General features: G+C 55.6%; 1 protein-coding gene across 2 annotated transcripts in view; it reads right to left on the bottom strand.

Moving 5' to 3' along the window:
- GDAP1L1 (ganglioside induced differentiation associated protein 1 like 1) overlaps positions 1-15,405 on the bottom strand; it is a 52,623-nt gene extending 37,218 nt beyond the window's left edge. The window contains exon 1 of one of the 2 annotated variants that reach the window (XM_068262622.1): positions 15,349-15,405. Coding sequence is in view for 1 of the 2 variants with exons in the window: in XM_068262621.1 (XP_068118722.1) it covers positions 15,027-15,206 (180 nt within the window). In the remaining variant the exon portion in view is untranslated. Of the gene's footprint in view, positions 1-15,026; positions 15,295-15,348 lie in introns of those variants that run through there. The other variant, XM_068262621.1, reaches the window with a different exon arrangement.
- Positions 15,406-17,113: the final 1,708 nt, after the last annotated feature.

Genomic DNA, 17,113 nt, shown 5'->3' with positions numbered 1-17,113 from the left:
GTCTCATCGCAGACCATGGTGAATCAGAGATTTCGGTCATTTACATTCAGTCTATCGACAAACTGGGACAGATCGTCACAAGTGCCCGTCCACAGAATAAATATGTCGTCAACGAACATGTGCCACGTAAGAACGTGGCACAGATACATCTCAAAGACATCACTCGAGAAGATGGAACGCTCCCACTCCCCCAGGTACAGGTTGGCATATGACGGGGCAAACATGGTGCCCATCAGCGCCCCCTGCACCTGGAGGTAGTGGACCCCATCAAATACAAACGTTATTGAGCAAAAATCTTAATAAAGCTAGAAGGAACAGATTATGTCCTGACTCTTCCCAACCTCATTCACTCAGAAAAGTCGATATTGCTCTTATAGCTCGGCCATGCGGGATGCTTGAATACAGTTGTGTTCAAAATTATTCAACCCCCCACTGAAATTGAGTGTTTTGGCCAGTTTGACATTGATTTTGATCATTTCAGTCATCTTGTTTACAATTAAATCAAAGAGGCACTTGTAAGTCAGACAAATATAACATAACATTTATAATGAAATAACCACAAATGTCTTTTCTGTGCTCACATCATTATCCGTTTTATTCAACGCCCAAGTGACATTCATTCTTAGTGCTTAGCACAACATCCTTTTCCAGTTATAACAGCTTTTAAATGTGAAGCATAGCTTGACACAAGTGTCTTGCAGCGATCTACGGGTATCCATGGGTCCAAACAGTTCTAATTTTGTTTCATCAGTCCACAGAACACTACCACAAAAGTTTTGGGATAGTGTTCTGTGGACTGATGAAACAAAATTAGAACTGTTTGGGCCCATGGATCAACGCTATGTTTGGAGGAGGAAGAACAAGGCCTATGAAGAAAAGAACACCTTGCCTACTGTGAAGCATGGCGGGGGGTCAATCATGCTTTGGGGCTGTTTTGCTTCTGCAGGTACAGGGAAGCTTCAGCATGTGCAAGGTACCATGAATTCTCTTCAGTACCAGGAGATATTGGATGAAAATGTGATGCAGTCCGTCACAAACCTGAGGCTTGGGAGACGTTGGATTTTTCAACAGGGCAATGATCCCAAGCATACCTCCAAGTCCACCAGAGCATGATTGCAGATTAAAGGCTGGAACATTTTGGAGTGGCCATCGCAGTCACCAGACTTAAATCCGATTGAGAACCTCTGGTGGGACTTTAAGAAAGCAGTTGCAGTGCGCAAGCCTAAGAATGTGACTGAACTGGACGCTTTTGCCCGTGAAGAATGGGCTAAGATACCCGTAGATCGCTGCAAGACACTTGTGTCAAGCTATGCTTCACGTTTAAAAGCTGTTATAACTGGAAAAGGATGTTGTACTAAGTACTAAGAATGAATGTCACTTGGGGGTTGAATAAAACTGATAATTATGTGAGCACAGAAAAGACATTTGTGGTTATTTCATTATAAATGTTATGTTATATTTGTCTGACTTACAAGTGCCTCTTTGTTTTAATTGTAAACAAGATGACTGAAATGATCAAAATCAATGTTATGGTGGCCATACATGGTACAATATAAACGTTAGATTATCCTGTTTTTTCGATCTAAATGATCAAATCGAAGGAAAGTTGAAGATATATATTTTTTCCGATCAAGAAATTCGAACGATTATCCCGTTTTTTTTGTTTTTGTTTTTTAGAAAAATCAGATCGGACATGCTGGAAAAATCTTTATATTCGATCTAACGAAATAATCGAACTAAATTATCTAATCGGAAAAAAAATGAAAAATTTACCATGTACGGCCACCCTTAAACTGTCCAAAACACTCAATTTCAGTGGGGGTTGAATAATTTTGAACACAACTGTAAAGGGCCTCCACGTCCAGAGACACCAAAATAGTGGCAGGTGGCACCATTATCTCATCCAATACACCTAACAAATGTGTGGTGTCTTTTATATAGGATAGTAAACTTTGCACATGGGGCTGGAAGTGCCTATCGATATAAATACTGATCTTTTCAGTGAGAGCATCCCTACTGGACACTATCGGGCGTTAGACAAACGCTTACGCACTTTGGGTAAACTGTAAAACGTAGGAACTATTGGGTCATTGACCTTAAGATATTGGGCCACGTTTGTACCAATTATCCCCCTCGCAAGTGCATTATCGATCAGCACCCCCAGCTCACCAGCGCAACGTTCAAACAAGGTGACAGTGCAGGGTTACTGTAACACACACATCCATATTCTCCATGTATATACATATAGATCTGATATACTGCCAGTCACCAATCATCCTATAGAATATATAATGTGCTGATATAGGTGCGGGTCACACAAGGTGCCAGCCAGGGGCGTAGCCATAGGGGGTGCAGAGGTAGCCACCGCATCCGGGCCCTTAGGCCCTCCATCAACTATAGTATTAGCTCTCAATTGGTCTTGTGCCCATAATAATCACTTCTATAGATACTGTGAATAGTGGTAATTATTAGCAAACTGTTCCCCATCCCCTTCTTGCACCTCAGACACTGTAGTTTCCATTGGCAGGTTTTGGTGCACCATATCAATTGTTATGAATAGAGTGTTAGGGGGGCCCCATTGTAAAACTTGCATCGGGGCCCACAACTCCTTTGCTATGCCACTGGTGCCAGTGCAGGGTTACTGTAAAGGTTCATACACACCTACCAACTATCTGTCCAACTATCTGGCAAACTTGTCTGTTAAGCCCCATACAACTTTGTTGTGAAACAAGTTGAAACAACTAAAACAAGTATTTTGCTATTGTTCAAACAGCTGATAAGAACTGTTGGATTGAGGTCTTATCAGTCTTATCAGCTTTTTGAACAATAGCAAAACACTTGTTTAGGTTGTTTCAACTTGTTTCACTACAAAGGCTGTTTGACAATTGTGCTGCATAAAAGACTGCAGTTGAGCACGTGAATGGGGCTTAAAGGGGCACTACAGGGAAAAACTGTAAAATTTAAAATATGTGCAAACATATACAAATAAGAAGTACTTTTTTCCAGTAAAATGAGCCATAAATTACTAGTCCAAAACCTGTCACTTCTGTCAGATTTCTACTACCTACTGTAAGTGACAGCAACATAGAAGAAAAGTAATTTATGGCTCATTTTACTCTGGAAAAAATGTACTTCTTATTTGTATATGTTTGCACATATTTTAAATTTTACAGTTTTTCGCTGTAGTTCTCCTTTAACAGAAAAGTTTGGCAGATAGTTAAACAGATAGTTGGCAGGTGTGTATGAACCTTAACACACATCCCTATTCCCCATGTATATACATATAGATGTGATATACTGCCAGTCACCAATCATCCTATAGAATATAATCAATACTAAGAGGAGTGGATAAAAGGCTACGGGTAATCTCAAAAACTACTCTACATCGCTATATTGAAAATATATCAAAAATACTTTATTAGATCCGTATAATATAAAACAATTAAATAAACTGAGATGGCCATCCCATCAAACAGCTATTCGCGTCTCACACCAGCCACCATACATACACTGTCTATAATCAGCCACGAGGGGCAGAGCCGCAAAAGCGGAAGTAACGTGCGCGCTGCACGAAGAGGAACCAGATGCGTTCCACCACTTGCGCACGCACACCTCCCTCACTCCGCAGCCCAGCCTGCCCCGACCGAGTGGCCGGCCATCACAACATCCAACCAACACAACCATCATATCCAATAAATCCCAGCAAAGCATCAAGAGAAAGGAGGTAATGAGTAAAATAGCTAACACATCAACCAGTGTTACTGTAACACACACACATCCGTATTCCCCATGCATATACATATACATCTGATATACTGCCAGTCAGCAATCATCCTATAGAATATATAATGTGCTGCTATAGGTGCGGGTCACACAAGGTGACAGTGCAGTGTTACTGTAACACACACATCCGTATTCCCCATGTATATACATATACATCTGATATACTGCCAGTCACCATCCTATAGAATATATAATGTGCTGCTATAGGTGGGGGTCACACAAGGTGACAGTGCAGGGTTACTGTAACACACACATCCATATTCCCCATGTATACACATATAGATCTGATATACTGCCAGTCACCAATCATCCTATAGAATATATAATGTGCTGCTATAGGTGGGGGTCACACAAGGTGACAGTGCAGGGTTACTGTAACACACACATCCGTATTCCCCATGCATATACATATACATCTGATATACTGCCAGTCAGCAATCATCCTATAGAATATATAATGTGCTGCTATAGGTGCGGGTCACACAAGGTGACAGTGCAGGGTTACTGTAACACACACATCCGTATTCCCCATGTATATACATATACATCTGATATACTGCCAGTCACCATCCTATAGAATATATAATGTGCTGCTATAGGTGGGGGTCACACAAGGTGACAGTGCAGGGTTACTGTAACACACACATCCATATTCCCCATGTATACACATATAGATCTGATATACTGCCAGTCACCAATCATCCTATAGAATATATAATGTGCTGCTATAGCTGCGGGTCATACAAGGTGACAGTGCAGGGTTATTGTAACACACACATCCATATTCCCCATGCATATACATATAGATCTGATATACAGCCAGTCAGCAATCATCCTATAGAATATATAATGTGCAGCTGTAGCTGCTGGTCACATAAGGTGACGGTGCAGGATTACTGTAACACACACATTTATATATATACAGAGCCGGGACCAGGTCCTCCAGCACCCAAGGCTGAGACACCAAAGTGTGCCCCTCTATCCCTGCCACCCCAGCCATCACACACTGATTGCCATTAGACTAAGAGGGCCACAGGGCCCACAACCTCCCCAACACCTTAATCTCTAGTTATCTGGCTTGCAGTCACTGCCATGTATCCCCTTTTCTTATTTCTTTCTGCTTCAAACACAATTAGGAATGACAGCTGAATGAATTCTGCGCCCCCTCCTACACTGCGCCCTGAGGCTGGAGCCTCTCCAGCCTATGCCTCGGCCCAGCCCTGTATATATATATATATATGGTGCGATTTGCGACACACAATCGCAGGGCGGTTATTATTACACATTATTTACAAAGCGCTGACATATTACACAGCGTGGTACAAAAAATTATATTGCTCAGCGATGCTAGCTGGGTGCAGCGTCCGCCCACACTCGCTGGTCTTGCATGCATTGTACGGTGCAGCGTCCCCCCCCCTGGCGTGGCCTCACACTCCCCCCACCTGGGTGTCTCTGCAGCCTGCACTGGGCTCGCTGGTCTTGCATGCATTGTACGGTGCAGCGTCCCGCCCTGGCATGGCCTCACACTCCCCCCGCCTGGGTGTCTCTGCAGCCTGCACTGGGCTCGCTGGTCTTGCATGCATTGTACGGTGCAGCGTCCCTGCCTGGCATGGCCTCACACTCCCCCCGCCTGGGTGTCTCTGCAGCCTGCACTGGGCTCGCTGGTCTTGCATGCATTGTACGGTGCAGCGTCCCACCATGCATGGCCTCACACTCCCCCCGCCTGGGTGTCTCTGCAGCCTGCACTGGGCCTGGTGGTCTTGCATGCATTGTACGGTGCAGCGTCCCACCATGCATGGCCTCACACTCCCCCCGCCTGGGTGTCTCTGCAGCCTGCACTGGGCTCGCTGGTCTTTCATTAATTGTATGGTGCAGCGTCCCCCCCCCTGGCATGGCCTCACACTCCCCCCGCCTGGGTGTCTCTGCAGCCTGCACTGGGCTCGCTGGTCTTACATGCATTGTACGGTGCGATGCTAGCTGGGTGCAGCGTACGCCCATGCATGGCCTCACACTCCCCCCACCTGGGTGTCTCTGCAGCCTGCACTGGGCCTGGTGGTCTTGCATGCATTGTACGGTGCAGCGTCCCATCATGCATGGCCTCACACTCCCCCCGCCTGGGTGTCTCTGCAGCCTGCACTGGGCTCGCTGGTCTTGCATGCATTGTACGGTGCAGCTTCCCCTGCTGGCATGGCCTCACACTCCCCCCGCCTGGGTGGCTCTGCAGCCTGCACTGAGCCCGGTGGTCTTACATGCATTGTACGGTGCAGCGTCCCCCCCTGGCATGGCCTCACACTCCCCCCACCTGGGTGTCTCTGCAGCCTGCACTGGGCTCGCTGGTCTTGCATGCATTGTACGGTGCAGCGTCCCCCCCTGGCATGGCCTCACACTCCCCCCGCCTGGGTGTCTCTGCATCCTGCACTGGGCTCGCTGGTCTTGCATGCATTGTACGGTGCAGCGTCCCCCCTGGCATGGCCTCACACTCCCCCCGCCTGGGTGTCTCTGCAGCCTGCACTGGGCTCGCTGGTCTTGCATGCATTGTACGGTGCAGCGTCCCCCCCTGGCATGGCCTCACACTCCCCCCGCCTGGGTGTCTCTGCAGCCTGCACTGGGCTCGCTGGTCTTACATGCATTGTACGGTGCAGCGTCCCCCCCTGGCATGGCCTCACACTCCCCCCGCCTGGGTGTCTCTGCAGCCTGCACTGGGCTCGCTGGTCTTGCATGCATGGTACGGTGCAGCGTCCCCCCCTGGCATGGCCTCACACTCCCCCGGCCTGGGTGTCTCTGCAGCCTGCACTGGGCTCGCTGGTCTTTCATGCATTGTACGGTGCAGCGTCCCCCCCTGGCATGGCCTCACACTCCCCCCGCCTGGGTGTCTCTGCAGCCTGCACTGGGCTCGCTGGTCTTGCATGCATTGTACGGTGCAGCGTCCCCCCCTGGCATGGTCTCACACTCCCCCCGCCTGGGTGTCTCTGCAGCCTGCACTGGGCTCGCTGGTCTTGCATGCATTGTACGGTGCAGCGTCCCCCCCTGGCATGGCCTCACACTCCCCCCGCCTGGGTGTCTCTGCAGCCTGCACTGGGCTCACTGGTCTTGCATGCATTGTACGGTGCAGCGTCCCCCCCCCCTGGCATGGCCTCACACTCCCCCCGCCTGGGTGTCTCTACTGCCTGCACTGGGCTCGCTGGTCTTGCATGCATTGTACGGTGTAGCGCCCCCCCCTGGAAAGGCCTCACACTCCCCCCGCCTGGGTGTCTCTGCAGCCTGCACTGGGCTCGCTGGTCTTGCATGCATTGTACGGTGCAGCGTCCCCCCCCTGGCATGGCCTCACACTCCCCCCACCTGGGTGTCTCTGCAGCCTGCACTGGGCCTGGTGGTCTTGCATGCATTGTACGGTGCAGCGTCCCATCATGCATGGCCTCACACTCCCCCCGCCTGGGTGTCTCTGCAGCCTGCACTGGGCTCGCTGGTCTTGCATGCATTGTACGGTGCAGCTTCCCCTGCTGGCATGGCCTCACACTCCCCCCGCCTGGGTGGCTCTGCAGCCTGCACTGAGCCCGGTGGTCTTACATGCATTGTACGGTGCAGCGTCCCCCCCTGGCATGGCCTCACACTCCCCCCGCCTGGGTGTCTCTGCAGCCTGCACTGGGCTCGCTGGTCTTGCATGCATTGTACGGTGCAGCGTCCCCCCCTGGCATGGCCTCACACTCCCCCCGCCTGGGTGTCTCTGCAGCCTGCACTGGGCTCGCTGGTCTTGCATGCATTGTACGGTGCAGCGTCCCCCCCTGGCATGGCCTCACACTCCCCCCGCCTGGGTGTCTCTGCAGCCTGCACTGGGCTCGCTGGTCTTACATGCATTGTACGGTGCAGCGTCCCCCCCTGGCATGGCCTCACACTCCCCCCGCCTGGGTGTCTCTGCAGCCTGCACTGGGCTCGCTGGTCTTGCATGCATGGTACGGTGCAGCGTCCCCCCCTGGCATGGCCTCACACTCCCCCGGCCTGGGTGTCTCTGCAGCCTGCACTGGGCTCGCTGGTCTTTCATGCATTGTACGGTGCAGCGTCCCCCCCTGGCATGGCCTCACACTCCCCCCGCCTGGGTGTCTCTGCAGCCTGCACTGGGCTCGCTGGTCTTGCATGCATTGTACGGTGCAGCGTCCCCCCCTGGCATGGTCTCACACTCCCCCCGCCTTGGTGTCTCTGCAGCCTGCACTGGGCTCACTGGTCTTGCATGCATTGTACGGTGCAGCGTCCCCCCCCCCCTGGCATGGCCTCACACTCCCCCCGCCTGGGTGTCTCTACTGCCTGCACTGGGCTCGCTGGTCTTGCATGCATTGTACGGTGTAGCGCCCCCCCCTGGCATGGCCTCACACTCCCCCCGCCTGGGTGTCTCTGCAGCCTGCACTGGGCTCGCTGGTCTTGCATGCATTGTACGGTGCAGCGTCCCCCCCCTGGCATGGCCTCACACTCCCCCCACCTGGGTGTCTCTGCAGCCTGCACTGGGCCTGGTGGTCTTGCATGCATTGTACGGTGCAGCGTCCCATCATGCATGGCCTCACACTCCCCCCGCCTGGGTGTCTCTGCAGCCTGCACTGGGCTCGCTGGTCTTGCATGCATTGTACGGTGCAGCTTCCCCTGCTGGCATGGCCTCACACTCCCCCCGCCTGGGTGGCTCTGCAGCCTGCACTGAGCCCGGTGGTCTTACATGCATTGTACGGTGCAGCGTCCCCCCCTGGCATGGCCTCACACTCCCCCCGCCTGGGTGTCTCTGCAGCCTGCACTGGGCTCGCTGGTCTTGCATGCATTGTACGGTGCAGCGTCCCCCCCTGGCATGGCCTCACACTCCCCCCGCCTGGGTGTCTCTGCAGCCTGCACTGGGCTCGCTGGTCTTGCATGCATTGTACGGTGCAGCGTCCCCCCTGGCATGGCCTCACACTCCCCCCGCCTGGGTGTCTCTGCAGCCTGCACTGGGCTCGCTGGTCTTGCATGCATTGTACGGTGCAGCGTCCCCCCCTGGCATGGCCTCACACTCCCCCCGCCTGGGTGTCTCTGCAGCCTGCACTGGGCTCGCTGGTCTTACATGCATTGTACGGTGCAGCGTCCCCCCCTGGCATGGCCTCACACTCCCCCCGCCTGGGTGTCTCTGCAGCCTGCACTGGGCTCGCTGGTCTTGCATGCATGGTACGGTGCAGCGTCCCCCCCTGGCATGGCCTCACACTCCCCCGGCCTGGGTGTCTCTGCAGCCTGCACTGGGCTCGCTGGTCTTTCATGCATTGTACGGTGCAGCGTCCCCCCCTGGCATGGCCTCACACTCCCCCCGCCTGGGTGTCTCTGCAGCCTGCACTGGGCTCGCTGGTCTTGCATGCATTGTACGGTGCAGCGTCCCCCCCTGGCATGGTCTCACACTCCCCCCGCCTGGGTGTCTCTGCAGCCTGCACTGGGCTCGCTGGTCTTGCATGCAGGGGTGGGCCGAGGCATAGGCTGGAGAGGCTCCAGCCTCAGGGCGCAGTGTAGGAGGGGGCGCAAAATTCATTCAGTTGTCATTCCTAATTGTGTTTGAAGCAGAAAGAAATATGAAAAGGGGATACATGGCAGTGACTGTAAGCCAGATAACTAGATATTAAGGTGTTGGGGAGGTTGTGGGCCCTGTGGCGCCTCTTAGTCTAATAGCAATCAGTGTGTGATGGCTGGGGTGGCAGGGATGGAGGGGCGCACTTTGGTGTCTCAGCCTTGGGTGCTGGAGGACCTTGTCCCGGCTCTGCTTGCATGCATTGTACGGTGCAGCGTCCCCCCCCTGGCATGGCCTCACACTCCCCCCGCCTGGGTGTCTCTGCAGCCTGCACTGGGCTCACTGGTCTTGCATGCATTGTACGGTGCAGCGTCCCCCCCCCCCTGGCATGGCCTCACACTCCCCCCGCCTGGGTGTCTCTACTGCCTGCACTGGGCTCGCTGGTCTTGCATGCATTGTACGGTGTAGCGCCCCCCCCCCCTGGCATGGCCTCACACTCCCCCCGCCTGGGTGTCTCTGCAGCCTGCACTGGGCTCGCTGGTCTTGCATGCATTGTACGGTGCAGCGTCCCCCCCCCCTGGCATGGCCTCACACTCCCCCCACCTGGGTGTCTCTGCAGCCTGCACTGGGCTCGCTGGTCTTGCATGCATTGTACGGTGCAGCGTCCCCCTGGCACGGCCTCACACTCCCCCCGCCTGGGTGTCTCTGCAGCCTGCACTGGGCCCGGTGGTCTTGCATGCATTGTACGGTGCAGCGTCCCCCCCTGGCATGGCCTCACACTCCCCCCGCCTGGGTGTCTCTGCAGCCTGCACTGGGCCTGGTGGTCTTGCATGCATTGTACGGTGCAGCGTCCCACCATGCATGGCCTCACACTCCCCCCGCCTGGGTGTCTCTGCAGCCTGCACTGGGCTCGCTGGTCTTTCATGAATTGTATGGTGCAGCGTCCCCCCCCTGGCATGGCCTCACACTCCCCCCACCTGGGTGTCTCTGCTGCCTGCACTGAGCCCGGTGGTCTTACATGCATTGTACGGTGCAGCGTCCCCCCCTGGCATGGCCTCACACTCCCCCCGCCTGGGTGTCTCTGCAGCCTGCATTGGGCTCGCTGGTCTTGCATGCATTGTACGGTGCACCGTCCCCCCCTGGCGTGGCCTCACACTCCCCCCACCTGGGTGTCTCTGCAGCCTGCACTGGGCTCGCTGGTCTTGCATGCATTGTACGGTGCAGCGTCCCCCCCTGGCATGGCCTCACACTCCCCCGGCCTGGGTGTCTCTGCAGCCTGCACTGGGCTCGCTGGTCTTGCATGAATTGTACGGTGCAGCGTCCCCCCCTGGCATGGCCTCACACTCCCCCCGCCTGGGTGTCTCTGCAGCCTGCACTGGGCTCGCTGGTCTTGCATGCATTGTACGGTGCAGCGTCCCCCCCTGGCATGGCCTCACACTCCCCCGGCCTGGGTGTCTCTGCAGCCTGCACTGGGCTCGCTGGTCTTGCATGCATTGTACGGTGCAGCGTCCCCCCCCTGGCATGGCCTCACACTCCCCCCGCCTGGGTGTCTCTGCAGCCTGCACTGGGCTCGCTGGTCTTGCATGCATTGTACGGTGCAGCGTCCCCCCCTGGCATGGTCTCACACTCCCCCCGCCTGGGTGTCTCTGCAGCCTGCACTGGGCTCGCTGGTCTTGCATGCATTGTACGGTGCAGCGTCCCCCCCTGGCATGGTCTCACACTCCCCCCGCCTGGGTGTCTCTGCAGCCTGCACTGGGCTCGCTGGTCTTACATGCATTGTACGGTGCAGCGTCCCCCCCTGGCATGGTCTCACACTCCCCCCGCCTGGGTGTCTCTGCAGCCTGCACTGGGCTCGCTGGTCTTGCATGCATTGTACAGTGCAGCGTCCCCCCCTGGCATGGCATCACACTCCCCCCGCCTGGCTGTCTCTGCAGCCTGCACTGGGCTCGCTGGTCTTACATGCATTGTACAGTGCAGCGTCCCCCCCCTGGCATGGCCTCACACTCCACCCGCCTGGGTGTCTTTGCAGCCTGCACTGGGCCCGGAGGTCTTGCATGCATTGTACGGTACAGCGTCCCCCCCTGGCATGGTCTCACACTCCCCCCGCCTGGGTGTCTCTGCAGCCTGCACTGGGCTCGCTGGTCTTGCATGCATTGTACGGTGCAGCGTCCCCCCCTAGCATGGCCTCACACTCCCTCCGCCTGGGTGTCTCTGCAGCCTGCACTGGGCTCACTGGTCTTGCATGCATTGTACGGTGCAGCGTCCCCCCCTGGCATGGCCTCACACTCCCTCCGCCTGGGTGTCTCTGCAGCCTGCACCCCCCGCCTGGGTGTCTCTGCAGCCTGCACTGGGCTCGCTGGTCTTGCATGCATTGTACGGTGTAGCGTCCCCCCCTGGCATGGCCTCACACTCCCCCCGCCTGGGTGTCTCTGCAGCCTGCACTGGGCTCGCTGGTCTTGCATGCATTGTACGGTGCAGCGCCCCCCCCCTGGCATGGCCTCACACTCCCCCCACCTGGGTGTCTCTGCAGCCTGCACTGGGCTCGCTGGTCTTGCATGCATTGTACGGTGCAGCGTCCCCCCCTGGCATGGCCTCACACTCCCCCCGCCTGGGTGTCTCTGCAGCCTGCACTGGGCCCGGTGGTCTTGCATGCATTGTACGGTGCAGCGTCCCCCCCTGGCATGGCCTCACACTCCCCCCGCCTGGGTGTCTCTGCAGCCTGCACTGGGCTTGCTGGTCTTGCATGCATTGTACGGTGCAGCGTCCCACCATGCATGGCCTCACACTCCCCCCGCCTAGGTGTCTCTGCAACCTGCACTGGGCCCGGTGGTCTTGCATGCATTGTACGCTGCAGCGTCCCTGCCTGACATGGCCTCACACTCCCCCCGCCTGGGTGTCTCTGCATCCTGCACTGGGCCCGGTGGTCTTGCATGCATTGAACGGTGCAGCGTCCCCCCCTGGCATGGCATCACACTCCCCCCGCCTGGCTGTCTCTGCAGCCTGCACTGGGCTCGCTGGTCTTGCATGCATTGTACGGTGCAGCGTCCCCCCCCTGGCATGGCCTCACACTCCACCCGCCTGGGTGTCTCTGCAGCCTGCACTGGGCCCGGAGGTCTTGCATGCATTGTACGGTGCAGCGTCCCCCCCCTGGCAAGGCCTCACACTCCCCCCGCCTGGGTGTCTCTGAAGCCTGCACTGGGCTCGCTGGTCTTGCATGTATTGTGCGGTGCAGCGCCCCCCCCCCCCCTGGCATGGCATCACACTCCCCCCGCCTGGGTGTCTCTGCAGCCTGCACTGGGCTCGCTGGTCTTGCATGCATTGTACGGTGCAGCGTCCCCCCCTGGCATGGCATCACACTCCCCCCGCCTGGCTGTCTCTGCAGCCTGCACTGGGCTCGCTGGTCTTGCATGCATTGTACGGTGCAGCGTCCCCCCTGGCATGGCCTCACACTCCCCCCGCCTGGGTGTCTCTGAAGCCTGCACTGGGCTCGCTGGACTTGCATGCATTGTACGGTGCAGCGTCCCACCATGCATGGCCTCACACTCCCCCCGCCTAGGTGTCTCTGCAACCTGCACTGGGCCCGGTGGTCTTGCATGCATTGTACGCTGCAGCGTCCCTGCCTGACATGGCCTCACACTCCCCCCGCCTGGGTGTCTCTGCATCCTGCACTGGGCCCGGTGGTCTTGCATGCATTGAACGGTGCAGCATCCCCCCCTGGCATGGCATCACACTCCCCCCGCCTGGCTGTCTCTGCAGCCTGCACTGGGCTCGCTGGTCTTGCATGCATTGTACGGTGCAGCGTCCCCCCCCTGGCATGGCCTCACACTCCACCCGCCTGGGTGTCTCTGCAGCCTGCACTGGGCCCGGAGGTCTTGCATGCATTGTACGGTGCAGCGTCCCCCCCCTGGCAAGGCCTCACACTCCCCCCGCCTGGGTGTCTCTGAAGCCTGCACTGGGCTCGCTGGTCTTGCATGTATTGTGCGGTGCAGCGCCCCCCCCCCTGGCATGGCATCACACTCCCCCCGCCTGGGTGTCTCTGCAGCCTGCACTGGGCTCGCTGGTCTTGCATGCATTGTACGGTGCAGCGTCCCCCCCTGGCATGGCATCACACTCCCCCCGCCTGGCTGTCTCTGCAGCCTGCACTGGGCTCGCTGGTCTTGCATGCATTGTACGGTGCAGCGTCCCCCCTGGCATGGCCTCACACTCCCCCCGCCTGGGTGTCTCTGAAGCCTGCACTGGGCTCGCTGGTCTTGCATGCATTGTACGGTGCAGCGTCCCCCCCTGGCATGGCCTCACACTCCACCCGCCTGGGTGTCTCTGCAGCCTGCACTGGGCCCGGAGGTCTTGCATGCATTGTACGGTACAGCGTCCCCCCCTGGCAAGGCCTCACACTCCCCCCGCCTGGGTGTCTCTGCAGCCTGTACTGGGCTCGCTGGTCTTGCATGTATTGTGCGGTGCAGCGTCCCACCATGTATGGCCTCACACTCCCCCCACCTGGGTGTCTCTGCAGCCTGCACTGAGCCCGGAAGCAGGGCCGGATTTAGGCCAAGGCCGCCTAGGCCATGGCCTAGGGCACCACAGGAGCAAGGGCACCAAAGCAGCAGGCTAAATTGGTGCAGCATTTGTATGCTTTCAAATGCTGCAATGAAGGGACATCAGACTAGTGCCTGACCGCGGTACTCTGCTACTAGCCGCCTTTGCAGCAGCCACCTTGCTCTCTGTGCATGTTTGCATTGTGGCAGGCGGCTATGCACTTGGGCAGCATTGGAGATGGAAAGGAAGAGGAAGTTTCTGCTCTGGAGACGAGTGGAGAAATGAATGACACTGATGGCTGCTGTGATGTGAAGGTGAGCTGGCTACCTATACTGAAAGGGTTGTGTGGGAAAAGGAGGGATTAAGGGAGTCATCTGGCTACCTATACTAGAGGGAAGGGGGTCATCTCTCTACCTATTCTGAAGGGGGGAGGCTGGTGACAGTGGCCTAGGGCGGTAAAGAGTACAAATCCGGCTCTGCCCGGTGGTCTTGCATGCATTGTACGGTGCAGCGTCCCCCCCTGGCATGGCCTCACACTCCCCCCGCCTGGGTGTCTCTGCAGCCTGCACTGGGCTCGCTGGTCTTGCATGCATTGTACGGTGCAGCGTCCCCCCCCTGGCATGGCCTCACACTCCCCCGGCCTGGGTGTCTCTGCAGCCTGCACTGGGCTCGCTGGTCTTTCATGCATTGTACGGTGCAGCGTCCCACCATGCATGGCCTCACACTCCCCCCGCCTGGGTGTCTCTGCAGCCTGCACTGGGCTCGCTGGTCTTACATGCATTGTACGGTGCAGCGTCCCTGCCTGGCATGGCCTCACACTCCCCCCGCCTGGGTGTCTCTGTAGCCTGCACTGGGCTCGCTGGTCTTACATGCATTGTACGGTGCAGCGTCCCACCATGCATGGACACACACTCCCCCCGCCTGGGTGTCTCTGCAGCCTGCACTGGGCTCGCTGGTCTTGCATGCATTGTACGGTGCAGCGTCCCCCCCTGGCATGGCCTCACACTCCCCCCGCCTGGGTGTCTCTGCAGCCTGCACTGGGCTCGCTGGTCTTGCATGCAATGTACGGTGCAGCGTCCCCCCCCCACCCCCCATGCATGACCTCACTCTCCCCCGCCTGGGTGTCTCTGCAGCCTGCACTGGGCTCGGTGGTATTGCATGCAATGTACGGTGCAGCGTCCCCCCACCCCCCCATGCATGGCCTCACCTTCTGGGAGCTGAAGGACTGGGTCCAGTGGTAGAGAACCAGCTTGTCCTTGGACCTGGGAGCCGGGCTGGAGGCTTCAGGATGCTCCTGGCTCTCCTCTGTGCTGCCGGCATCATTGTCTATAGCAGAGATGGGCCACCAGCTGCAATTAGTAGGAGTAACATTGCTGGCAGTCGCCATGACAGCCGGAGACAGGAGAGGAGGCTGAGCAGTCTAGCAGCATCAGCATCCTCCCATCACATCACAGAGCCTTTGATACACACAGCCCTCCTTCTCCTCGCTCTGACTATCGGCCCTCCCTCCCCAGAATCCCTCGCCACACCTGAAGGTCAGCCCAGCGTTTGCCCTTTAATTAGTTGGCAGAAGCAGCGCGGCTCCTTTAATGGCAAGGAGCCGGGGGAGGGGACGGTGAGAAAGGGGGGGTGGGGGGGATTGTGTCCCTGGCCGTCACTCAGGGCTGTTTTATGCTACACACGATTTGCTGCGTTTTACGATCCGTTTCCAATCACATGCAAAATGCAAACACATCTGCAGATTATTGTGCACGTTTTCTGCGAGAACTCATTTCAATCAATGTGCTAGTTTACACTGTGGGCTTGATTCACTAAACCGTGATAACTCAAATATCACATCTTATCAAAGATATCACACCTTATGAAAATATATCACACCTTATCAAAGATATCACACCTTATCAAAGTTAACACGCCTTATAAGAGTAGCATAGCGAGCTCTAGGAACCCGCAGGGGCACAGGGCAGAACGAGTGCCATTGCCAATTAGCAGGCATACGTTCGTAGCACTCGCTATGCTACTCTGATAAGGCGTGTTAACTTTGATAACATGTGATATCTTTTCATAAGGTATGATATTTGATAAGGTGTAATATTTGAGTTATCATGGTTTAGGGAATCAAGCCCTTACTGTGTTTTTCGCGCACAGAAAAAAAACTGACATTCTGCATGATGACTGCACAATTTGGCAGTTTTCTCTATCAATTACATCAGCTGCTGTGAAAAAATGTGCACATTTTCCTGAATAGCAACACACTTGGGGCTTTACTCACTAAAGCATGATAACTTCTATCACTGCAGTTATCACGCTATCTGCCACACGCAAAGGTTTTCATGCGCACATCGTTACTTCACGTGATAAGCGAAGGTTTGCGCGCAATCAGGTGCGTGTTTCACGTGAAACGCGCACGTGATCGCACACAAACCTTCACTTATCACTCGAAGTAAAAATCTTTGCGCGTGTCAGATAGCGTGATAACTGCTGTGATAGCAGTTATCACGCTTTCATTAATCAAGCCCTTGGTGTGCAAAAAAAGTATGCAGAAAAACGCGCGGAAAACTGAAAGGCAAGTGTGTTCCCTGTCGCTGGAACATTTTTCTGTGCATCCAATCTGATTGCGTGATCACAAACATCCTGCATTTCTCTCTTGCAAACCACAATCGCAATAAAAAAATCACACTGAAAATCCTATTGAGTTTTGTGATTTGCGGGCAGCCCCAGTGGCGTCTGCTACTGCGTGTGGGTCATCTGGGCACCTGCACAGCACCACCTGGCACCTGAATTGGGCGAAGCCATAGATTATAATCAAGGCTATAGCGGTGCAGTGGACATTTTTCATCAAATTACTGGAATTCGCTGACTTCTTCTGCAGCACTTTACAGAGTACATAGTCATGTCACTGACGGTCCTCAGAGAAGCTCACAATCTAATCCTACCACTATCATAGTCTAATGTCCTACCATATTATTATTATGCATTTATATAGCACTAACATCTTTTGCAGCACTGTAAAGAGTACAAAGTCATGTCACTGACTGTCCTCAGAGGGGCTTACAATCTAATCCCTACCATAGTCATAGTGTGATTTCCTACCATATTATTATCGCCTTATACATTCCTAGTGGTTTGGGTCACCCTGGGCTGCTTGGTTACTCTGTTGTCTGAGAGGAGATCACAATCTAATCCTACCATAGTCATAGTCTAATGTCCTAACATATTATTATTATAATCCGATAATAATCCGAACATTTGTATAGCGCTTTTCTCCTGTCGGACTCAAAGCGCTCAAGAGCT

Source organism: Hyperolius riggenbachi, chromosome 12, assembly GCF_040937935.1.
Source record: "Hyperolius riggenbachi isolate aHypRig1 chromosome 12, aHypRig1.pri, whole genome shotgun sequence".
Classification (NCBI taxonomy): Eukaryota; Metazoa; Chordata; class Amphibia; order Anura; family Hyperoliidae; genus Hyperolius; species Hyperolius riggenbachi.
This window is presented reverse-complemented; position numbering and strand designations above follow the sequence as displayed.